Raw genomic sequence first — 26,921 nt, 5'->3', positions numbered from 1 at the left:
GCTTCGCATATACAATCATTATGTATTATTAAACGGACCAGAGATATGAATTTATTGCAAAGGTAACACTTGGTTCAAAGAAATGCAATCAAAGAATCCTCTACGCTTCATCATTGTTGTCGTCGTTGGTTTCCATGTATCCCAAATATATGTTATAAACAATCAGATTCGTTCAACGTGGTTTTTGACAAAGCAAAAAGCACCCATCCAATAAATGAATAAACGTACATGTAGTTCGTATGTGTCCCTTTGGAATTCAAACACATACATATACTTTCATCTGTCATAGACACATTCCAGTTTTGGGCCCTAAGGAAATCTACGTTTGAAACACACCTGTCTCATACATATGTGCCAAGGCTGATTTCGATTTGCTCGTTGGTTTCAGTTTTGGAACACATGAGTGTAGGACATGATCCCAAGGTCTCTACCTCGTATTGGTTCTAAAAGGTAAAACAAGTGTTAATCATACGCATGGCAACATTACTCGGTGAAACAGAAACGATGTCAGTGTCTGAACACATGTGATTTGACAGTCACAAAAGAGCAGGATAATTGAAAGTTTCTTTTGGCACAGACTGATGGTTCGATTAGAAATTTATAGTGACGAAATCTAATCATCAATCACATTTAGTGATTCTTAAACTAACATTCTGAAGATGTCTTGTCATAAGGTATACTTCGATAATAGTGGGACAGGTGGAGTGCAAGGTATTTCGTTTCACGTAAGTCTTTTCTTTCGGTAAATAGGAATAAACAGATTAGCTTCTTTAATATATTTATTTGGATTGCCTTCTCTATTTATATTTTGTCATTTTGTGAAATGTGACAGGGCACTTATACAACATGTTCATTGGAGCAAAGGCATACATTGCATGGAATACCCTCGAAGGTGTAAATGGTACACGTACTAGAGCCAAAGATTGCCCAGTGTCGAAGTCATGATCAGATGGGGATAGCCAGACCGCGTTTTTAAAAAATAATGTTCTCAACAGGAATGCTACTTTTTCAAATTCCATGATCTGTTAATCGATGGATCATTAAAGCAAGCGATAAAACTTAAATACCTTACACCATCGTTCCATATTTTAAATGCGACTTGATTAACATGAAATAAGCGTGAATACCCGTTAAAAAGGTGCTTGTCAAATTCGGATATCCATCAAACGAATATTTATGAACAATAAACTACATTAATAAATAATGTTTACTGTAAAGTTACACCCAAAAATCTTACATTTCTTGTTCACGGCCATATTACAGTAGTTGGTATCGCAACACAGATCTGTGTATTCATCGTCAGATAAAGTTCTGTGCAGCACGCGCCCTCCACAATACTGTAATAAATGAAAATATAGAATTTGTTTTAAGGGTTGAACGTTCTTTGTCAAACACACAAAGGAACATGCATGTGTGTGCATTTCATTCAATGCATAATTATTTCTGTCGCTGTTAAATTGCAGTTGGAATATGTCACAAGCGACCTGTTCTGGTCACAAGAGGAGACTTCATGGAAGTCCTTCTGTTCACGGGGGAGTATGTAGCAGGATGTGAAGACATTCTTACCTTGTCAGCTTGGTGATGGTGTAAACCTCTCTACTTGTGTGGACAAGGCGTCCGACCTCTGATCAGAAGGTCCTTGGTTCGAATCCCGTCACAGGACGCAGATATTTTATGGCCGCTTCATAACTATATTGTGAGATGCAAAGGGTACGAGGCCCTGTTCCTACAGGCAATTAAATCACTAAATATACCGAAGTCCGTGTTGAAGTACTTACGACACTGAGTCTATCTTGCTTAAAGGTGAGGTCGGACATTTGGTACATCGAAGCGGACACACTCCATGGCAATCACTCGATACAATTGTAGTCACACAAGACACATTGGGTAATAGGATCTTCATGGGAGTTGTAGGGAAGAACGTTTTGGCATTAATCTAACACACATCCATTACATACTTACGTCTCTTTGTATACACTGCAGTGTGTATCGAAGAAAGAACTCATCAGATAAGTACACAGTACGTTCACACACCTGCAAGAGTCAAACAGGTAAAGGATACATTCAGTGACGACATAATATTTTTAGTGACGACATCAATACATGTAAGCTCAAATGTCACTTCTATCTTCTTGAATGTTGTTAAGATAGTGATGCCTTCTCTGGCACAAATTATATTTATTTCATTAGGTTATGTCGAATTTCATCCTGGATGCTCTGCTTGTCGTAAATGCTCCAAAGTGACCAGGGGTTCTTTCCAGTTTGCAAAGCATTCAAAGCAAACTTGTATGCTAGTTTCATACACGGCATTGATATAACACATATACATGGTACTATAACGCGGATTGTATATTCTCCCTCAGCTGATATCTAAATCATCAGTAAATCTTTTCCAACGTTTAATTTATTCAATAGTGCATAAAGGTATCTGATGCATACCTAGAGGCAAAAGTGTAATCGATTTCGTACCGATCAGATCATGATCTTGTTACAAGAAGTTAACTAAACATTCCTCCCGTTTCTTTAGAGGTAAGACAGTTAGGCAAGGATCCCCATGGGCACCAATTGGGCTCCACTTCTTGCTGATCTGCATATAAATCGGAATTTCTGTCAGGACCAGGTAATATGGCCAAGAAGTTTGACTTAACATTCAGGTACATGTATGTCAATGATCTGATATCGTCCCATAACCACTAAAGAACCAACTCCCTTCCACTGATGTACCCATCTGATCTAGAATTATAGGAGACCAGTGTGACTACCTCATCTGTTTAATGTTAAGGTATATTTAATGATATAGAGTAACGAAACACTCTCCACAAGACTGTATGACAAGAGGGATAACTTGGTGCCTACATTACACAACGTCTGAGGTACAATCGAGCATGCTCTTTCTTCCATGATTTCAACGAGCGTCATACAACTCTTGCTCAGAAGATGTTTGATCAAGGTTACAACATTCAAGGCCTCAGTAAACTTTCTAAAGGTTTTATGGTTGACACGTGGGAGACTTTTCCAAAATTGACGCATCAACGATGTTACATGCAATGCCCTATTTTGATGTGTATTTCAAATGTTCCCGTGTTTTGTCGGGTGAACAATTGAATTGCCTTTGTGTGTGTTTCTGATGGGTGCCAACGGTGGAGCAGGATACGCTCAACTTTTCGCGAACATCTGGTGACAGTGATTCATAAACACTCGCTCGTTATGTAGTCGGAATCGTACAATCGAATCTGTTTTGGGCAGAATATATGAATATGGAAAAGCGTTTTGTCGCTTTTATTTATTAGAAGTGTTTAGCTGATGTTGAATGCCTGAGCTTTCATAATATTCTGAGGTTTTAAAATTCAAATTCATAGTTTACCAATACAAAATTTACATTGCAATCTCTGAATATCAATAAAATGTGTTCTTCTGACAAGTATTTCTGACGTGGTTTGTTATTTGCATTCATTTAGTGTACACCAGTTACAAAGGAGAAAAACTGAGGTGCGACTGTCTTTTGACCTAAGAGGCTTTAAAATATCAACAAATGGTCATGTGCTGGTATGTCAATAGTTCGACGATTACGAGCTGGTTATGATCAGTATGCAAAACCAACGTCAGCTTCACTTCAACTAGCTGTCATTTAGTGATATGACTAGAATACTGTTTAAAGTGGCGTACAACCAACTCACTCTCACTGTGCTCTATAGAACAACGTACCTCGTTAGAACGACATGTGGTCACCTTCTCGCAGTCGGAAGGACTGGCCAAATCCTTACAGGAACCACAGGACAGATCCTTGGATGTTTCTAAAAATATTAAATCGGAATTCATAATTTCAAATTAATTAAAATCAATCTTGTGTATCAACAACTGTCCCGGATAACGAATTAACATACACATACCTTTTCCTGGTTAGAATTGCTCCCCAACAACCTACTCTGGTCGTAAGAGGCGAGTTCGTTGACAGCGTGTCGTCATAGACGTGGATCTTTGCTCTTGACATTAAGCAGTGGAGTGTCTAGTCCAGACTCGATTATTACTGGCCACCGCCATATAGTTGGAATAGTTCGGCGTTAAACAACAAACGAATCGAAACCCAAACATACCAGTAGCTGTTGAACCACAGCCGCTACGTGTTCTCAGTCTACATCAAGTCAAAATGTCAATGCCTTTTCGAATACAAACTGTTATACTGTCACACAGTGAGACACATTCATTGAAATTAAAGGACAAAACAATTTCCCCAGTGATGTGAAATGTCTTCCAAAAACCAATTAAATAATTCTCACTGAAACGTAAGCGTGTGTTTATGAATTACTGTCAGATAGTAATGACAACTTCTTTGTGACTGTAACACCCCTGACAAACACATGGGAAGGCAGGTCAATACTTACACTCAAGAAGCATGGGTTCTTAGTGAGTTAATGGCTTCAGACACTGTTTCCGTTATATCCCCGTGTTTCAGCTTAATAGAAGAGGTACAATTAAAAGGATGCATTTCGAAGACCACACTGACCTCGTTGAAGGAACGATAACGTGTTTGACAAATGTCAACTCCAGGATTCGAATCCACGACGAGCTGGTTCTGGCAAGGCTGAAGTTGAGGCCTAAAGTCCTCCTCCTTGCGAGTATATCTGAGTACATAAGTTTAAACAACATGTCCTGTACCTACTGAATAAATCTCGGTTACACTCGGGGTGTATTGTGCAACATCTCTCGTCAAACACGGTATCTCCGTTTTGTCTACGACCAACATAAAGAGCTTGGCATTCCTAAAATAGAATAAAAACACGTAAATAAACAAATAATTATGTTCAGAGTTTTCTATTGAAATAACTATCCCGCATCTAATGGTAAATCCGTATGTTTTAACGCCGTTCAAAGCTACATTTACATGACGGGGACATATAGGATTCATATATTGTAACCCTATGTGGAATCGAACCCCGTCCTTCGATAAACGGTTTAACCACTAGATTGCAACAACGGAACAAAATCTGTTGAAGAGTTGTGGAGGGAACTCATACATAAAGGCCAGTGTGTATGACTAAAGGTGATAAAATGAATGTTGTTTTACGCAGATAATGGTCCAGGTAACGTCCGTCTATCTATGATATATTCTTACCCAGGCAAACCTGTTCGAATTCATTCGTTAAAAGTGAACTTTTTGAGCTAACTACAATGTGATTGTCTTAATGACATTTATCAACACACATACGCGTACCCTAAGTTAAACTGCCGCGCAAAAGAAAGAGTACACTTCAAAAAACGTTAGCAACACGTTACTGGGCTGAACACAATCGCCGAAACACAACGAAGTTCCAAGACACAACTACCCATATCAGATACATCACCACCGAATAACCATTTCTTGTTGGTTTCATTCTTATCCACAATCAAACCAACATGGGTTTATTTGTTCCTTTTCCCGGCAGTTTACATGGAGACCCTGTGTCAACTTCATACATATAAATATCAACTAATTTCAGACCAGTACTTGATAAACTATCCTTGTTGAACAATATATGACGGCGGTCTGTAAATAATCGAGTCCGTTAGTCGTCCCTTATAACATTATAGCAAGCATGAGTTGCTGAAGACCAATTCTAACCCAGATCTTCACGGGTTCTATGCTATTGTTGTTTATTTAATCGATGCACATGTAACTTAATGTAATTTTATCTTAATAACTTCATTTTTGGGGACTACAAATTAGAAAACAGGAATTCGAATGCACGACGATGGGTTTCTTAACTTACTTAATGGACGCAACTTAGATGACTGGACCTCTCATGACTCGCAGTGACTTGGGGCAACTATTGAAATATAATTATGATAATCAAAGCGAGGAAAACATTTCCATTATATTGAGAACTCTCTACGAAACGCTGAGTCTGTTGGACTATATCATAAGCATGAGTTATTAAATCACTCTAGTGATGGTACGAGATGAGCGCATCATCTGCTCACCTGACAAAAAAACCTTTGGAACATCACAAAGTACACAGGTACAAATAAAAATAGGGAATTGCACCGGACATCATTTGAAAGCTTCATTGTGGCCTGGAATGTTGTAACCCTGAACATACAATTGTTTGAAATCTTCGTAGAAACTCCATTCATACCTACCTGTTCAGCCTTACATCCCAGTTTATAAAACAGATTCCCTTGCGAGGTTACAAACTGAGCAATGTGACACACCTGTAAAAGAATCACAAAGATATATATAAATACCGTGTATTACTTCGTTGTTTCGTTGTGAGATTCAATTCGAAAACATTCATCATTAGGAGACTGAGTTACGTGTGCAAAAGATAACGGAAGCGGTATATAATTGGACATATTCACACCTCGAGATTATCAAAACATTCTATTTTTTCTACACCAGTTAGTGTAGCTCTCAATCAAACCAGCTCCATAATAACACTTATACGCTTGATTCTTTCGGAGGTGTGATCAGATGAAGAAAGCATCCAGGTGAGCAGTTATATAATTAAAAAACACGATTAAAAAACACAATACCCAGGAATTTTATCTTTCGAACACAGATCATGATAATTATTATAGCAGCCATCAGGTCAGCACGGACACACTGACCGCTGATGCTTGATAACCAAGATGTTTGTCTTTACGCAGCGCTCTAACACTTTCGATGAGTTTGGGCGCTTCCTATTAATTGTTTTCGTACCGAGTATACAATAATGTACAACGACAAGTGACTGCGTGGATTGAGTTGAACAGTATTCCAGTTACATCAGTCATGCACCAGAATGGTGCTCACAGTCCTTGATACATATTGAGGGCGAAACTTTGATTCTAACCCGCTGTCATAGGTTCCTGTCATGCCACATCACATATATACATGTATATATAGAGAGACGTTACCCCGTACCTCGTACTACAGGGTAATTATTCATTGCTGGATGAACAAAAGGATATTTCGAAGGCCACTGTCGAGGTAACTCTGGATGGAGTCCCTACTTACCTCATCCTTTTCACATATGGTCATGTATGTACAGTCGAGTGGGTCTGTGACTCTGTCACAGCGAGAACAGAGTAGACCGGGATGATGGCTATCTGAAGTAAGAGATGATAACATGAGTGAGTGAGTCGATGATGCTATGTTACAGTCGGCATTATTCCAGCAGTTTGTAAATAATCGAGTCTGGGCACGACAAATCAGTAACTGGTGACATGAGGACTCGGGGAAACCATGTAAACCTTTCTGCATTGTTTGATAACCTGATCCTCATATTGACCGATCCAACAAATTCTATAACCAATATAAGGAGGTCATTCTATATTACTAGCTGTTAAGGTCATAAGGTCACTACCAAAACTTGGGTCACTTTATGGCTGAAATAATGCCGATGCGACGTTAACTTTTAACTCACTCACCAAAACACGATATTTTACGACCGCCTCAGTCAATCTGGTGCCACTAACATGTCGAATAGACAGTACTGCCTATACTTAAACTACTGCCAAAGACAAACTTCCAAAAGTCCAGACAATAAACGAAGCAGATCATGCTGCACTTTAGAGGCTTTAGTTTGAAATTAAGACTTAAAGACGTGGTAAACTCTGACCGGAACCTATTTCAACTTTTTGAACATCCAAGAAACGGATGTCTACGAAATAGGACTAGAATCTCTCCAACATCGTTATTAAAAAATGTGGAAGGGGATTGTGTTGAATATAAATCATTCTAATTGAGGGTCAGAACTTATCAATCACAATCAACCCTCGTAAGATTGTAATTAAATCATGACATGCAGACTCGTGTATATAAATGTCTGTTTCTATACGTTTCGAAATGTCCTTGAAATATGCATTGAATTTGTAATGTCGCAAGAATAACAGTTTTAATAAATGGAAAACAGAGTCAGTGTATTGCCTCTATATATAATTAACATTCCATGACTCTCCAGTTCGTTTGCATGCATGCACATCTTATAGCTGTTTGTCAAGAGATGACACATGACATTGATTATTGAAACTTGATGTTTGGCACTGTTGTGGGACTGAGTGCAATTGGCCGGCTTTGTTATAGTATCTGTGTTTAACATGTTGGAGAACAGCTCCTATACAGCTCTAATACAACTGCAAAGATTAAATAAAAGCAAAAATATGCATTTCGTGTACCATTTCATGGTTTACACAATTAATGAGGAACTATCTTGAAGTACCATTTCTACTTTGTTAACGACTCTGTCTTATGGTGTATACGAGACACAATGTAGATGTAGTCGTCTCATTTAAGGAAGAGGTTGGATTGAATGAAGTTAGTTAATCATCAATTGTTCATCTCAGAGGGGAAGTGCCTGTACATCAGAGACATACACCCAGGACGGTATATATTTTAAGTACAAAACCGGATATCGTTCATGGAATTATGCATAAATGCTTACCATGGGTCGACATTGATGGTGTGGTGCTTGTCGATGGCGATATTGTTACTGTATATCTCCTGGTACTAAATGTATAAAGACTGGATTTAGGAATGAGACTAAAGTGTGTCCAGCTTGTTGTATGAAAGACGGTTGTGTCTTCAGTCTTTGAAGGACTTGTAGATGGCGCTCCACTTGTATGAACGACAGTTGTATCTTTAGTCATTGAAGGACTTGTAGATGACATACCACTTGTTCTATCAACGACGGTTGTATCTTTAGCCTTTGAAGGACTTGTAGATGACGCTCCACTTGTTTCAACGACGGCTGCAGCTGTATTCTTATTTACTGAAGGACTTGTAGATGGCGCTCCGCTTGTTGTATCAACGATAGTTGTGTGTTTAGTTTTTGAAGGACTCGTAGATGATACAAAGCTTGTTGTATCAACGAAGGTTGCATCCTTATTCTTTGAAGGACTTAAGGATGGCATTCCAATTGTTGTATGAACGACAGTTGTATCTTTAGTCATTGAAGGAATTGTAGATGACATACCACTTGTTCTATCAACGACGGTTGTATCTTTAGTCTTTGAAGGACTTGTAGATGGTGCCCCGTTTGTTGTATCAACGATAGTTCTATCTTCAGTCTTTAAAGGACTTGTACATGACATCCCACTTGTTGTATGAACGACGGTTGTATCTTTAGTCTTTGAAGGACTTGTAGATGACATCCCATTTGTTGCATCAACGACATTAGTATCTTTAGTCATCGATGAACTGGTAGTGACATATGAACTCTGGGTGGTTGGGTGATGCTTGGGGGTTGCTAAAGATGTTCTTGGTGTATCACTTGTGATACCTGGTGACAAATATAAGAAACATAATGTCAACATTATTTATTTGTTTCTTCTAGAAACACCGGTTGCAAATATAATCACTTTGCTTTATATAAGGTGTACGTCCTGCTACCAGAGGTACATGGGAAACTTCTGTTAAATCACAGTTTTGATGAAGTATTACAATCCCCCAAATAATCAACATTTTCCTGTTTGTCACGCGACACTTAAAGAACTTCATCTGAATGCATTTGATTTTCAATAAATTTGTTTTCTTAAGGGTATTACAGATTCTTTCGTCAAGATGAAGTCATACAATAATAGGCAGTGTTATATGTGTCTCAAATACAATATTATATGAAACAAAAATGCACCACACACTTTGACCAACGTGATGGTAATATTATTCAGGTTTGTTCCGTGACATGGGATTTGCAGTGTAATATCAATACAATCATATCTAAATATGGCGATGTCTAAGAAGCAGGAAAATGGAGTTTGAGAATGTCACATCACATCATGTCAAGCCTTTTGACAAAGATCTTAGTGAAGCCTTTTGTCACACATGTCATCGGACGTTGTTTGTAAAAGCGTTCCTGTTGTCTCCTACCTTTGGCGAACCATACATCGTTGCATTTATCACCATTACAGCAGCTAGCATACATGGTTGAGATCGCCGTATCCCGCTTCCCTATCGACATTCCAAATTGGCGTAGAGTCTCACATTCCTACAACAAAACAAGTGACTTAGATACACGGTCATATTTGTAGTAGATCTACTACTTATGGCGCCTATATATCGTTACATAGAGATAATGTAGAAGAGCTGACATCTCTTTACAGACCCAAACCAACATGTATTTTAATGACGTTAATGTTAAAATGCGTGACGTCATACAAATTGAAGACGTCATTTCTCAGTATTAGTCACATTAAAAGATGGTACTTGTTGTTACCTTCCCTGACGCTCATTAGTCTCACTCCATAATCAAAACTGGAATAAAAGCAGCTTGAAATAATAGCTTAATTCCCACCAATTACTCTCTATTTTCTTGAACAGTATTGTACTCACCGCTCTATCAACGCACCCAAGACTATACTTGATATAAAAGTTTTGAGTCAACACCTTCTCGATATAACAGTGCTGAAATGAAATTAAATTTCAGTTAAGAATTGTAAGTACAATATACATATTAGCTTACATGTAATAATCTCTCAGAAAATGATGTTTGTTTTTCGGAAATTCACTTTGTTGATTGTCTCGAACCCCGGATAACTTGAACTTTTCCCCGGTCCCCACGGGTTTGGCACAATGAGGTTCGTCTGTTATTCAGAATCTATAATTTTTAATAAATATACTGTGTTTGTCTCATTATTGTTCACTATTGTTTTACGAAGGCACAACATGAATGAGCAAAGGAATGTAGTGTTTTTTCAATGATATCTGTAATAAAAGCGACAAACCCTTTCTATATTCATAATAAATCTCTGCTAAAAGCTGAGACCTTTGTATGATTCCAACTATATCAGTCAATGAATACATGAAAATTATGTAAATGGAACATATTCAGCTAAAATTGACACCAGGCACTCGCACGACTTGCAATCAAGATTAAGTGTTTATTTGTTGCCTTGGGCTGCACCCAGCAATACTCCATGCAACGATGGCCAGTAAATAGTTGAGTCTAGACCAGACAATCTAGGGATTAGTACGACACCATTCTTATTAACAAAGGCACCACGTTGTGATCAATAATAATAATAATACTAATAATAATAACAACAACAACAACAACAACAACAATAATATTGGCGAAAACATGACAAATATGCAGACCTCGCTTTCGAAATGACACGCTTGCATCCCAAGTACCAAGTTGTCCGACTCCCAATTATTCTCGGTGCCTTAGGTTTGGTACCTCCCAATCTGTTGACTGACATTGGAAGAGTACCCGGGTTTGCTACCAGGAAAACAGTCCTTCGGACAATCTGGGTAATGCAGAAGGCTGCAGTGTTGGGGAGTCTTCACATTCTCCGAAAGGTTCTGGGTGGGTTTGACTAGGCAGCGCTTCCTGGGAGAAGTCCCATTCCAATATGCTGCATGTAGAGGGGGCAAGGGTCCTGAGCTGATGATGAGCCTAATCAGCCTGACTGTGCCAGGATCATCCAAACCCTCTTGGCTGCATTTTTTATTTTAATCTGTAAATAATAATAAAAGACAGGGACGGTGGTGAAATCAGCAACAAACCTCATCAGCCCGACATCTGGTATAATTTTCGCAATGTCGTGGGTAATCAATAAAGCGACAGCTGTAGCACACGTCGACTTGGGCAGCTGCAAGTACGCTAAGTCGTTTAAAAATAATCATTCGATAGTTAAAAGTTTGGTTTTTAGAATTGGTTCACACAGTGTGTATTGAAATACAGTCATGATTTACAACGTGAGGATTAAGATATAGTTTTTTTTATAATTACTATAAGCAAAAATCAATTAATGATAAATCTGTAAAATGTCATCATATGTTTTCTTTGCCGAAGTGAAAATAACATATACAATATACGTAACATAGGCGCCTAATATAATTGGAAGATAAATATGTAATTGTTTTCTGTGTTAATATTTTAAAGCCTGGAGACAAAACTAAAAACAATCGGTATTCCAACTATATGCGAGCGGCCTGTGAATAATCCAATTTGAAACAGCCACACAAAACATAGTGATTGATATTATGAGCAATATATGCCACATAATCAACCAAATCAACAAGCATATTCAGGATTGAACGTGCAATAAAACCCAAATATAATATCAACTATCAGTACTCGATAGATGTGTAGTATTTATAACGTGTTATAATAAATAGGGTATTATCTAACATATATACGCCTGCACTGCAGCCGCCGCTGTTACAAAGGTTGCCATGGCAACACTCGTCACACTTGAGTCGTCCGCTGAAGTCTGATCTTCTGACGATCTCTGCGTAACATTCCTGTAAAACGCCATACATGCACTCTTCTGGTATTTCTAATGAATCGAACTCTTCTATCTCGAATTATACTGTTGTTTCGAATTACCCGCACTTCCTTCTTCATTCATAATTATAAAAAAGATATTAATAATGGTACGTGTATTATAAAACTCACTGAAATCCTTCGACACCCAACGCTGAAAATACTCGTTCCATGATTTGTTGAATATTCATCTGTGTAACATTGCTGAAATATAAGACCATAACAGAAGTTGCTGTTTTGACAAATCTTTCAGATACATCATTCAGCACTTTAGTCTACGTCTGTAGTCTACGTTGACAGTATTCACAGACATATTCCAAAACACCATCTTGACCAGGAAATCAGACATATCACGAAACACCAATATAAAAAATATCCCCCTCAACTGCGTTGACCAGTATTTAGGACATAATACATAAGATCATGTTGACCAGTATTGAACATAGATTACGTAACACCGTGTTGACCATTATTGAAAGTATATGATAGAACAGCCCGTATACCAATGGTTCAGACATATCTCATCATGTAATTTAATATTGGATGAAATCTGAAAACTTTGTAGGTCAATGGGATGATGAGTGAAAAACAAAGAATCAACTTTGTGATCACATTTTAAGTGGAGTTTTTAGATAACACAATCAGTTTATGAATGTACATCATTAACATTTCTTTGAGAACAGAAAAAAGAAATAGCTGTTAAAGGAAGACAAGATGAGAAAACGTATACGACTGGTAAGGCACTAACAACAACGTATGCATTAGACGAAAATCCAAGTACCATTTATGCAGTTCAAATCCTGGTATTTCGAAGATGTTAGACCTTATCACAAACAGTACCTCTGTTGCGACGATTTCAACTTTGTTTGTTTGTTGTTTAACGCCGCACTCAGCAATATTCCAGCTATATGACGGGGGTCTGTAAATAATCGAGCCTGGATCAGACAATCCAGTGATTGATATCACTGGAATAGGATGACATGCACCAACCAGGCCAGCGAGCCTAAACAACCGATCCCGTTAGTCGCCTTTTATGGCAAGCATGGGTTGCTGAAGACCTATTCTACCCCTGATCTTCACGGGTCCCGCGATTTCAAGTTATCTGTCCCGTCTTGATATTCTGGCCAGGTACACTGATTCATGGAGGTGATCCTACCTCATCAGGTCTGCACTGTGTGGTCACGTTACACTGATACGGTTTGTCCACACTTGCACAGGAGTAACAGCGATGACCACCTGAAATCAGATCCATACATGCAGATTCCCTTGATCTTGATAAACTAAAGTCAAGCAGTATGCCCTAGGGTAGCCTGGTTGTTAAACGTTTGTTTATTACACTGGTGCGAATCCCAGTGATCTCCAATGCAACCGTGATAATGCTGGAATCTTCGTGCATTCTAAATAACTGTAAACTGTATTCAATTATATAATGCAATATTTATTGTATCGTCGTCGTTGTTGTTCTTGTACACACCTGGGTCATTCCTATTGACTGCAGCGCTTGGGGCGCAGGTAGAAGCGTTCAACAGAGATATTACTGTAACACAAAAACGCAACAAATACATGACTATCTAATTGATACGTGGCATAACTTCGATCAATAACAAACGAGTTGATATTGCAGAAATCAACAGTGCATGGGTTTCATTCTGTTATCAAAGTTAAGAACGACTCAATTTATTTGTTACACCGCCCCTCTTTAAGGGCGTGTCTGTTTTCTCCTGTTACCAGGTATGGATATTTACAATGAATTTGTTCTGATCATAATCGATCAGGCGAATGACAAATTATTATGATGTTTTTGTGTATATACTCTTTACTGAAAAATAAATACGATACGTTTAATCAAGATATGGTGCTATGGTGTGCAGAAATGGGAATTCCTTTGAGGTATACTAACGTCACAGGTTACTTTAGGCATTCCAGCGTATTAGTATGACTCGAAGACTATTTTTATCATAACTCTTCTTAGGACGTAGAAGGAAATTATCATACTGTTGTCTTCGTGACAATCAAAATGACGCAGTTCATTATGATTACGCCAATATGAGGTCGATATAGTCATTTTGATACCGTGGGGATTCTGTGTCAAGGCGAATGTGTTGAAAACGGACATGTCATGGGCATTACTGCAGCCATCTAGTGAGGTTTATGTTAGAATGCGTTCCTTGTATTCCATTGCTTGTCCTAAGAGACGACTTGGTTGAACCGGTGGCGTAGGAGGATGCTCATTACATCAATCACTGGTTTGCCTGGTCCGGTCAACTCATTTTCACTCCGCCTTGATACAGCTGGAATATTGCTGACAGTGGTGTTAAAAACAAAAATAACAAACCCAAAACATACTCTTATCAGTTTCCGATGGCTACACTTACCAATGACAAACATTGACGGGAACATAGCGCCTCTGTAGACCTATGTAGAGTTCCGCCTCCGATTGATCGTCAGATGTTCACGTATTGCGACATTATGAATATTGTTCTATTTATGTAATAGTCTGTCATTTGCAGGTGCCTGTGCAGTGGAGTCTTATCTCGTACTGCCATCTGTTCGTTCTTGAGAATGGGGTTTGTTATATAAATTGCCAAATGTGTTACATTCCACGAATAGTGGGACTTTATAAACGTGAGGTTGTCTCTACTCCACTTGTCAAACAATAATGCTAATTCTTCTTCTAATAAGAACTGACTTTCGTTTTTTGTACATACTTTTGTTTAAACATATTAGCCAAGTGCATGATAGGCCAAGAATATAATAACCAGTTACAATGTACGTGTTGTGGGGGATTCAATTGTCGTACTTAAAAAATAAACTTTATGACTTTTCTAAGATGCCAAATTTGAAACTAACCAAGTATTTTATTAGAGATTGGTTTAAAATAAGATCTGTACTAAACGTGCCGTAAATTGAAAATCCTCGAATACACGAGGTTAACTGGCGGGCTTTTCTACTTGATTGCCTGTACCTTAACGCTAACAGATATATTTACGTTTTAAGCATAATATAACGCCGGTAAATGGATTGCTTGTTATTTATACAGATCATATTTCCTTATCCGTTCAGTCCATGCAGCTATAAGAAGGACTTTTAAATTTAGGTTTCTATATCAATGTGCTTCAATTTAATCTCGTGACTCGAAATATTCCACAAGCGCATCGTGGGGCCGAACTAACATGTAAGCAAAGGTGAAGTTCGGTGTCGCTGGTTATTGTGAGTTCTGGTGTTTTCTGTTGTACAAGTTGCAACTTTGTTTCCGCCACTAATATTAGCAGACGGCAGCAACAGCAAGCCATGACATAGTGTGCTTTGTTACAATCATTAATGTACAAAATAGTAGATGTCGTAGATGGTGGTTGGTTGTTACAACAGTCCACTAGCAGAGTTTTAGGCATAAAGTAATGGACATTGTGAAGCAGTATACCAGAACCATCGAATATAATGATGTTTTGGTTAACAAATCAAACCGAAGGTTTCACAGATACCGTGTCACCCCAAAAGTTTCACAAGTACCGTGTCAAGTCAAAAGTAGCCATGAAAAGATATGTTTTTGAAAGCATATATTTTTCGGATATGAAGTCTATATCTTTTCCATAACAGCTTAACATATCCTGTAGTAAGACCATTGTTAATTGAAAACAGCGAAAAAAGAACATACATGAGACAAACATGGCGGAGGAAGATCAACAGTGGCCGGTTTGTTTGACCGCTGTTTATTGTTAAATAACGTACGCTGAGCAACAAATTCACATGTATGTGGTTATGAAACTTTTCATGATTGCTCATTTCTTTGTCCTGAGAGACATACATAATTCGTAGTGAACCAAGGTCCGCCTCTTATAATTTTGTGATTGTTATGGCACGGACCACAGTGGTTTGAATATATTTGTGATAAGCCTGAGCATGAGAGATGGTTGACGTCATTTTCCTTATTTCATTCAAGGTTATAACATTCAAAGATTCTACGAGTTTAAAGATAACGGATTTGGATGGACCATCTTGTAATGACAGTGATGAAAGAACGATGTTACCAAGGATAAGTTAGATGACAGGGGACGCACTTTGAACAGTGTCGTGACGTCAGCCCATCATGACGTAACTCAAAAAGTGCACTTTATCGTAGGATAAGGTACAGCGAAGTATCTTAGATATCTGGATTCACTTGACACACCCACCAGGACAGCTTCAATTTCCTTAAATTCATGATATTAAGTATGCACATGTGTAATTTATCTCATGATTACACTGCCGTCTGTTGTCATTAATATGTAGAATTAGAATTACACTGCCGTCTGTTGTCATTAATATGTAGAATTAATGAATATGAGGATCCAGATAAAAGTATTCAGATCCAGATGCATTTATATACATGTAAAAAGTTTTTAAAGACGGCAATATCAACTCCAGGCTGTATGGTTCATGGCAAATGTGGAAGATATCCGATGTATATAAATGCATATATTCGTTGTTTTAGATACTGGTTCAAAATTTTAGAAACACACGAAGACCGCATGCCTAGAAAAGCATACAAAATGCTACTTAATCTGGACAATCGTGGGTACACAACAATGGGCATCAAATATTCGTTATATGTTATTTTATCACGGTTTCGGTTGTGTGTGGTTGTATCATGGTGTTGGTGATGAACATAATTTTTTAAGATTATCTCATAGAAAGCCACTAGATATGTTTCAGCAGGACTGGAGATCGACACTTGAAAACAGTTCAAGATATGTCATGTGTAAATCGTTAATTGAACCTGAATTGTATTTAAATGTTATAACATGCAAATCTCTCCGCATAACATGTTCAAGATTTCGTCTTTGACTGTCTGAAATAATGGTTAACATTGGACGACATCGTTCTATACCGTAGCCAATGAGAATGTGTCCTTTCTGTCGAACTTGTTTAGAGGATGAAGTTCATATACTGCAGCTGCTTGTTTGTACTGTTTACACTGATTTAAGGGAAGCATATATCCCACAGAAATACCTGCGTTTTCCAATTAGTATTCATGTAAATCTCTGTTGAAATCTGATGATGGAAAAACAATTCTCAGGTTAGCACTATTTGTTCATCATGCACTTTCTCGGTGCAAGAATCTTATAGTATCGTGACGTCACTTCGTAAAATACTTGTGTACACCCACTTTGTTACATTATCTGCACGGATGTATTGTATGCAGCACATGTCTACAGTTGTGTTGTATTCACTGATATGATCTCTTTGTACTCTTGTTTTGTATCCTGACCGGAGACCTTTAGTACAATAAATTATCTTGATCTGATCTTAAAATATTCATTTAGAAATGGCTTCTTATTATGCAAGGGGCAATCAAGTAAAACTTGATATGCCACCTTCAATATCTCCCAACTACGCAACTGCAAAAACCTTGTTTTCTCAAGCTTGAGAGAGTTTCTTAATTTTATCAGATATTGTATTACCTTTTCGTACCAGTTACTACATGTGTATGGCTACTGTCTCGGGAAAAAATGTTGTTTAACGCCACTAATGATCCTCTGAATTCGGACATGATGATTGCGGTGCGGTGCGGGGCTGTGCGGTGCGGTACGGTGCGGTGCGGTGCGGTGCGGGGCTGTGCGGTGCGGGGCTGTGCTGTGCTGTGCTGTGCTGTGCTGTGCGGTGCGGTGCGGTGCGGTGCGGTTCGGTGTTCTGCATACAGAAAGGTCCATGTCTGCTGCTGGAGGTAGTCAGTTAAGATGCATTCGCAGTGGACGCGAGCTTTATCGTCTTGAATGATATTATGTGGCCCAGTATTGGTGCGCAAACGGCACAACTATTGGTTCCAGTATGTTGTCTCGGTAGGATATGCATCTGTGTTCTGGCAGTCACGGTGATCTCGCCGCAAATCATTACAGATCCGACCCCAAATATATCATGTTGCCTTCTGTTGACGTTCGCACGAAATTCGTTAGGACGCCTCTAGACAACTGCACTTCTATCTAGAAGGTCCAACTGAAAACAATATTTTTTTGCTCTCGAAATTCCTTTGGAGTCTGGCTAGATTTGTTAACGGTGGCTAGAATACGTGGTCGCCGAACATACAGATTACCTGCAGTCTGTTAAGTAACTTAACGCAAGTTAATAGCCATTTGATTGACTGATTATTAGCACGTTTGATTTGTTGTATAAATAATAATGATTCTGCTGTCAATCGCTGACATGACTGAATGACTTTACTCAGGGTCTTTTATACAGAATTGTTTAAAATTGAATTTATGTCCAGGATCGATTGAAATGCTAAGGGATATGTCATGGTGTTGGATTATTTGACGGAGAGAGGGTTATGAGACAAAACTGATTTATAATAAAGCAACAACTCTCTGCGACGGCCCGACACCCAACTTTGTAGACACAAGTTCCACGTTCCGTCATGAATCTAACAATGTAATATTGCTGAAACATATATGAGAAAGAAAATGCTGTTGGTTGGTTGGATTGTTGTTTAACGCCGCACTCAGCAATATTCCAGCTATACGAAGGCGGTCTGTAAATAATGGAGTCTGGACCAGACAATCCAGTGATTGATATCGTGAGCCTCGATCTACGCAATTGGGATACGGACATGCATCAACCACGTCAGTGAGCCTGACCACCCGATCCCATTAGTCGCCTGTTACGACAAGCTAAGTCGCCTTTTACGGCAAGCATGGGTTACTGAAAACCTATTCTTCCCGGGATTTGCACGGGTCCAACGCATGGACTGAATATGTTATGGAGATATGTACGTTAACGTATGGATACGAATTTATCAAGGAGAGATGTTCGTCAACGTAAGGACTATGAACATGTCTCGGAGAGATGTACAATGTGCTTCAACGTACAGACTATGAATGTGCTATTGAGAGATGTACGTCAGCGTATGCACGATGGATATGTCATGCTGAGATATAAGTGTTTTTTGTTATCCAATTGGAAGTGCTTTACATCTTGGTTTACTTCACTTGATGTAGATTTAAATATGTACCAATTCGAATAAAGTTTAAATAATTATATAAAACAGACCTGAATAACAAATGGGTCGGCAATAAGCACACTTGTTCGAACAACAAACAATATTTATAGGTTGTTCTCTAAACTGTCAATCTAGAATTGCTAGTGAATTTAGTACTATCAGTGACACTTCTTCAAACCATAGGCTGCTCTCTAAATTGTGAATCGAATAATACTGGTGAAACAAAGAAAAACACGAACACGGTTTCAATGCTTATCTGCTTCATGACTACATTACATTTTCAATGAAGGAGATGTCAGATGTGCAGTGTAAACTTTGGCACACAGGGCTTCATCTCATCGTCCGCTTCCACCAGTTTAGGGTCACATGCATCACTGACAAACTTACAGCCCTCAGATGCAGCACGTGCCCCCGCCGCATAGCCGAATCTTGAAGAAAACAGTGAGACAATTAGTTACTTGTACATTGCGTTGTCTTCAAACTGATAATCACAAGACATTGTTCATCTCACAGTTAACTGCTGCTGTAATATTCATAATCATATCGATATTCATAATCATATTCATAATTCCACTCATATCAATATCGGTCATCAAACTATATGAGGTCATCATTTGGAGTAAAGAAAATCCGATACTTGAATAAAACGCTGGATATCATTTGATTATTTGTAAATTTGATATAGTAGGAACAGTCTTGGTTGAACATTATATGAAACCAGATTATTCCATTACTTTGAAACACATTCCATTTTGGTTGGAAATGTCCGACAACATCACTTGAAATATTGAATATAGCAAAGTACCAATTTTCACATACGTGTAGGGTGATTATTTGTGTTCCTTGCTTAATGACACTCACAGCAATGCTCAAACTAAATGGTGACGGAGTATGGAGAAGACAATACGATGATGGATCTCATGGGGAACAATCTACGCCACTGGGTGCGATAACATCAGCAAATTCGCTGAGTCGCATTAAGTCGTTACTTCCTTCTGACGGTCGCATATTCTAATGCAGAATATCCACATTGTTATCTACCTACCCCTGACAGAACATTCCGTCTTCATCACACGAACACTCTTCGCATTCCGTTGTTTTCCATGACGATCCTGGCAGGAACTTAATACCTTCGTAAGTACAAAATGAAATTTCTGTCCCCCATTCTGAAATGAGAACCACATACATTGCATACTTTTTTCTTTTGTAATTTGTAATATCTGATCGTTGACATGATTCATACCAACAGAGAAAGAAAGGATTAAAATCCTAAAGATATCCCTTCCACATTGTATAAGTACTCACAACCAATTTCCTCTAATAACAAGCTGTCACCTCCGGCATCCCCAGCAATACTCACTGTGGTCATTGGGCAAATGTAAAAATCACAATCCCTAACGAGGTCACATGGTAATATCCGGTGTTTGTGAAGATCTAAAATTCTATCAACAGTTAGACAACAAAGCTGTTCATATTAATTTCCAATATCCTCTTAGAATTAGTGATAAATGTTAGAGTCCTACACAAAACTTTCTCTTAATTATTCTCACAAAACAAAAACAACAGGAAGTGGGGTGTGGGAAAATATATTCCTACGTGAAATGATAAGACGTAAGTAGTGGTGGCTGTTCTATCATACATGTACTATCTAAAAAATTTGCGAACGACAAAAACGGTATAATTGTAGTCACCTGGAATGACTCACGTGGGCAAAACTTAAAACGAATATGTCAGCAATCCACAAAAACTTACGGTAACTTCATTAATGGCGAACATATACCAACCCATGACAATCGTGTCAACTCGGAGGTTCCCCTAGCAATAAACTCGATTCTAAATGCCCTGCTGTTCTAATGTCGGGTAGTCACAAAGGCTAGACTGTACCCTCCTGGAATGGTTCATGCCATACAAGCCCAGCAACCGAACACTAAATATAAATTAAGACGGTCCGACCTTGTGTTTATGGTCTGCACACTAATCTGCACACCCGTTGCACACGCGTGTTCAACGGGTGCTCAACCCGCGTGCAACCCATTGTGCACGGTTGCGTACCTTGAACACGCCAGAAACCTATGATTGTGGGTTCGAATCCCGGTTTGCCCCAATTATGTTTCTAGGTTTGTCAGCACCATACCCCTGCTCGTGGGTTTCACCGAAGTGGTAAACGTCTGAGACCTGCATCACTTCGGGCATTCCTCCCACATTAAGCTGACACACCGTGAAATAACTGGAATACTGTTAAAAGCGGCGTTAAACCAACTCACTCACTCACTCATTCAATGAGTTTATCACATAATCTGTCTGTATTCTTTGAGCGACTTGAAAGAATGTCCATGGAAAGGTTCAGAGGCATAGACGGACGGTGCAAAAAATGTGTGTTAGTGTGGGTGTTGGTGTGCTAAGGGGTTTGGGTGGTTGGTTACTAGTAATGAAAATGCCCCATGTATATCAACATCATAACCTTTGGACATGACAAAGTAGTCCCAGTTCTCCATGTATCTCCAAGCACTGGGAACCAGATGGATGAACTGAGACAACTGTAAGGAAGACCTGATACTTCACATACCAGTGACTTCTCTGGCAGCGCAAGTCAATGTCGCATTGTTTCTCCTGGAAGGCTTAACAGGCTATACGTTGAGGTCTTTCATAACATGTCTGTCATATAACCTTTTGAAAGTTTTACGGAAGTTCTAATGTGTTTGTATCACACCAGATTCGTTTTGCATTGGAGGATGTGAAACAAGGTGTTAAAAATGAAGTCACCCTACGTAATTAGTTATCCAAGGATTACGTTTTAAACAACCCAAATTTCAGTGTCCTCCATCAACAAGTTGAGTACAGGGTCAACTGAATCAGTAAAGTGTACAGTATCTACTAAAATACTTTTTGAAAGCTTTACTGATTCATTGAATGGTATAAAATCTTTTGAGGAAGAATCATATGTCTCTCTTTGAATCATTTACAATTTTGCCATCCTTGTGAGTTGGTTTATCAAATCTGTTTTAGTCCACAGTATATGAAACATTCAGTCATACAAAGTGCTTGTTAGAATTACGTCTCATCTCTATTAGAATGATAAATATCCTTGAGTTCAGATCCTGGATGAACGAAATGAAATCCTCGTCAAGACGAATAGGTAACGCCTCCTGGTGATCGTGACACAGACGGGTATTGATTATTTACCAGTCAGTTGTATTGCGACAATAGCCTCTTTACTTCGAAAATCAACAGGTGCAAGAAGGTTATCAAACTATTCGAGACTGTGCGCTCTGACCGCCCACGTTTTGTTTGAACCCTGATCCTTTTTCTCGCGATGGACATGGCCGCCTTAAGGGTGTCTGCAATTTATTAATGCTAGACACACTTGATTAAATTCCAAGTATATGTAGTTCCCAATGAACGGGGGATACACTAGAAAATAAAAAAAATACACCGCAGGGAGTACAGTATTTGCCAAGATCTTTTTACAGAAAAAGCAACAGTGTAGAATTTATATATTAAAACTAAATATTTGCCAACTTACTATTTGTTTCCGTTTCAATCTGACCACGAGAAGATGACGCCAGGGTCAAGGTGACCAGGAGAAGAAGAACGAATACTTGCACGTACATGGCGTATTAAGGTGAGGATCTCCCTGAAAGAAGGGTAACAGATGAGTTAAAACTATGGCAGAAATAAAATACTTCTGTGAAATTGTTAATTTCCGACATACCAGCAGAGCAAAACTTAACATCAACTTACTTAACCACAATGCCTGCTACTGCTACAGATACTGATCACTAAACTGCCATTAAGATCATGAGCCATTTCATGTCCTTCTCCTGTTATTGTCTGAAATTGTTACTTTTACGTGGATTAGAACGTGAGTCAAAGTATAACTATATTGTACAACCACGGGATTCCGGTTAAGAATGTAGATCCCCAGAGGCCTTTGCAAGCCTACGAGGCAAGCCTACGAGGCGTTTAAAAAACAAACAAAATCAAATATCGTACAATGGTAGATGTAAGTTTCTGCATTTATCAGATCTCTAATTGGTAGTGTAACTGATCCAGTTTTGGGTGAGCGATCTGCAACCATGGATCTGTTTTGGGTTCATCAACATCGGCTAGAGACTATGTTGCTGGGGATCAGTTCTTACATGGCATCCCCGAGGATGGGGGTATATACGTTCTCGTAGTATTGACACGTACGTCACGTGTTGAGGGTTTCTTTTGTCAGAGGATAAAGGATAAATTTGAAGAGCTGGCTGAAAAAGGAACATGCCTATAACGACACAAGCATACTTATTCTTAGTACATACAACGTATTGTGAAACGGGCCAGAGATATGATTGTGTAAATGGCTACGTCGAAATTATTACAAAAGATAACAAAGAGTCCTTTTCCTCCATCATTGTTGTCGTTGGTTTCCATGCATCCCAAATATGTTAGAAACAATCAAATTCGTTCAACGCAGTTTCAGTCATAACACACACAAAAAACACACACAAACCCGTACATATAGTTCGTATTTTTTGCTTTGGAATTTGAACACATGCATGTACTTTCATCTGTCATAGACACATTCCAGTTTTCGGGCCCTAAAGAAATCTACGTTTGAAACACACCTGTATCGTACACATGAGCCAAGGCTGATTTCGATGTGCTCGTTGGTTTCAGTTTTGGAAGACATATGGGTGTCAGGCTGAACATGAATAAAAATAGAACTAATGGATGTAGAATTGCAAGACGTAACACCCGCAAAGCGCTACGAGGATTTAGAACTACTCGTACTAGTCTTGACAGAATGAAAAATTGCGAAAGCAGGGATAAATATAGAAATTGTTGTCGGAAATACAAATGTGATATGTGCAGACACAGACAAGACAAACTAAAAAAGTTTATTAACAATTCTGGAATAATGCTGGAGAATAGACTTTCTGCTGCAGATAACATAACAAAAGTCATTTAAAGAAGATTTTTTTTTTAAAATGCTGCAATATTTACTACGGCAATTGATGATATGCAAATTTATTTTAGTGAATGCTTCACTGATGTTAATCAAGTTATGCTAGATTCACCCATTGTTGAAAACGAAATAATAGATGCGATAAATCACCTCAAGAAGGGAAAAGCAGCTGGTCCTGATGATGTAGTTATCGAAATGTTGAAGTGTTCTAAATTTGAAGTTACACCTTTTCTTCACGTTATTTGAAAATGGAGCTTTCCCCAGCAATTGGCCGTGTTCTACAATAATACCCTTGCATAAAGAAAGGAGACAGGAGTGACCCGCATAACTATAGAGGTAATTCATTAATTAAGCATTTTAGGGAAAGTGTTCACCTCAATATTAAGCTACCCTGTCTGGCGCTCGGCATTAAAGGGCTAAAACAAGGACTGGTCGGCTCGGAGTCAGTATATACTGTGTCTGAGTGGGGTATTCATGTTAAACTGCGGCATGGTATCCCAGTGGGATAGCACTATAAATCGGCATCAGTCCGGACTAGTACAAGCAGTCACACACACACGTTCATGGACGTCGCTAAATACGCTAATAATCTTAGTCGCGACGTTAAACCCCATTTCACCTCACCTCACCTCTGGGGAACGGGGGAAAGCCTTAATTAATTCCTTGTAACAAGATCCTTATCTGATCAGTACGAAATTTGTCTTTGAGTATTTATTATTTTAACATGCCTGTTTCATGAATGAACAGTGAGTGAGTATATTCCAGCAATATCACGGCCCGGGACACCAGAAATGGGCTTTACACATTGTACCCATGTCGGGAATCGAACCCGGATCTTCGGCTTGAAGAGCGAACGCTTTAACCACTAGGCTACCCGACCGCCCCATGATTGAACAAATAAACCGATGGTGTTGATTTACTGAAGATTTAGAACTCAGCTAAGGGAGGCTTTGTAATTCACGGTCATGCACGTCGCTATATAAGTGTAATAATCTTGGACGCGACGTTAAACCCAATTTCACCTCACCTCAATATTAAGCAATATAATTTCTAAATGGGCGAACATGCGTGATAAGATTCCTGATTTCAAGCTGGCTTCAGAAAAAGTTATTCTACCAAAGATTAATGCACTTATTCAAAAAGTCTTGTCACGGCTTAAGCATAAATTGTATGTAGCATTTGTTGATTTTAAAAAGGCTTGTGATTCTGTTAATCGCTTTAAGCTATGGACAAGTCTACGAAAAGCTGGTTTACATTGGAAAATGTTTACTATTCTAAAATCAACGTATTCTAATGTGAGATCATGTGTTCGTTGTGGGATTGTGTTATAGATTTCTTTGATTGTCCTTTGGGCCTAAGACAAGGCAATATTTTGAGTCCGGTCTTAATTTCATTTTCATAAATGAATTATGTTACGAAAAAGCTGCCAATGGTAAACATGAGTAAACATGATATCGAAATGTTTCCAGATTTGATAGAAATATTAATGCTCCTTTTTGCAGACGGCGTCATTTTAGTGTCAGATACTGTTGTTGGTCTACAAAGAAAATTAAATATTATAAGTACAAAGACGAAAGGATGGACATTATCAGTAAATGTTAAAAAAAACCTAAAATTGTGATCTTTCGAAAAAGTGCTGAAACATTAGAAAGGAAATGCTGCAAATATCTTTATTGACCATGATACTGAAACACAATTGCAAATGTTGATAACCACTTACAGTTACCTTATTTCATAATATAAAACACGTATATACTTTAAAAAACGATATTCATATTCATAATATGTTGTTCAAAGTCAGCATGTTGTACGTAAGATTTGTTTTGTATCAATTAAAATGTACGACCATAAGGTGAAATAATGTTAGTCAGAAAGGGATGCCTTTCCTGAAGAGTACTGTCGATATCTATTCAAAGAAACATAAGTTATAAATATGTCTAGGAGAGATGTACGCCAACGTATGGACTGAATATGTCACGGAAAGATGTACGTCAACGTATTGACTGATTATGTCATGACAAGTGTATTTTTTGTTCAAACTGAAAATGCGTGACATCTTGTTTTACTTCACTTGATGATGCAGATTGAAATGTTTACCAATTCGAATGAAACCTTATTATAAAAAAAGATCTTTGTGAACTCGTTCTTGCCAACTATCCCAAATTATACATGTAAAAGAATTATGAAGGGATGTGAAATAAATGTAAAACAAATAGTTTTAGTCAAACATGTCACCTTTTCGCGATCACCTGGCATCATCACTATTTAACAGTGTCTTCTTGAGAGGCATTTAGAAGTTGAAGTACAAAGTAAGGATAAGATATATGGATGAACAACTTATTACAATTAGGAGCGACGTTTCGGTGTATGTTCTAACCGTCACTTGCTGGATAACAGTGTTAGAAACATCGAAACGTTGCTCGTGTTACACTCGGAATCGTACAATCACAACTGCTTTTAGCAGAGATTTATTCTGGCTAATGAAACAGGTTTGTCGCTTTATTGAAAGATGATAATTGAGATACTCCCCTTTTCTATATTCAATTTCTAGTATATTTCCAACTTGTACTTAAAGAAATGGATATAAATAAAATCTCCAGTATAATTACTTATTGGAAAAATATATATCTTGCATTCATTTACGAATACAGACCATACATGGAATTTAACACAGTAGATTCGGTTTCAACCACTTGATTTTTTTCACAGAAACGCTTTTCAGAAACCGAGTATTGGTGTATTGAGATGAGTTTCATCGGGTAGAAAGTAGGTACAT

The 26,921-nt window shown here is 38.3% G+C and overlaps 1 protein-coding gene across 1 annotated transcript; it reads right to left on the bottom strand.

Moving 5' to 3' along the window:
- Positions 1-146: 146 nt before the first annotated feature.
- On the bottom strand, positions 147-14,632 carry LOC139459625 (serine-rich adhesin for platelets-like). Its single transcript, XM_071241207.1, has 16 exons — positions 14,600-14,632; positions 13,699-13,761; positions 13,381-13,460; positions 12,357-12,428; positions 12,061-12,202; positions 11,462-11,547; positions 10,286-10,357; positions 9,824-9,941; positions 8,400-9,236; positions 6,974-7,065; positions 6,118-6,189; positions 4,661-4,760; positions 3,706-3,794; positions 1,963-2,034; positions 1,238-1,337; positions 147-443 (listed from the first exon to the last, which is right to left on the bottom strand). Coding segments are annotated over exons 1-16 (2,022 nt in total). The 5' UTR covers positions 14,625-14,632; the 3' UTR covers positions 147-441.
- Between the last annotated feature and the right edge of the window lie 12,289 nt (positions 14,633-26,921).

The sequence above is a fragment of the Haliotis cracherodii genome, unplaced genomic scaffold (assembly GCF_022045235.1).
Source record: "Haliotis cracherodii isolate W230 unplaced genomic scaffold, xgHalCrac1.p SCAF_13, whole genome shotgun sequence".
NCBI lineage: Eukaryota > Metazoa > Mollusca > Gastropoda > Lepetellida > Haliotidae > Haliotis > Haliotis cracherodii.
Note: the sequence above shows the minus strand (reverse complement) of the source record. Positions and strands in the feature narration are given on the sequence as shown.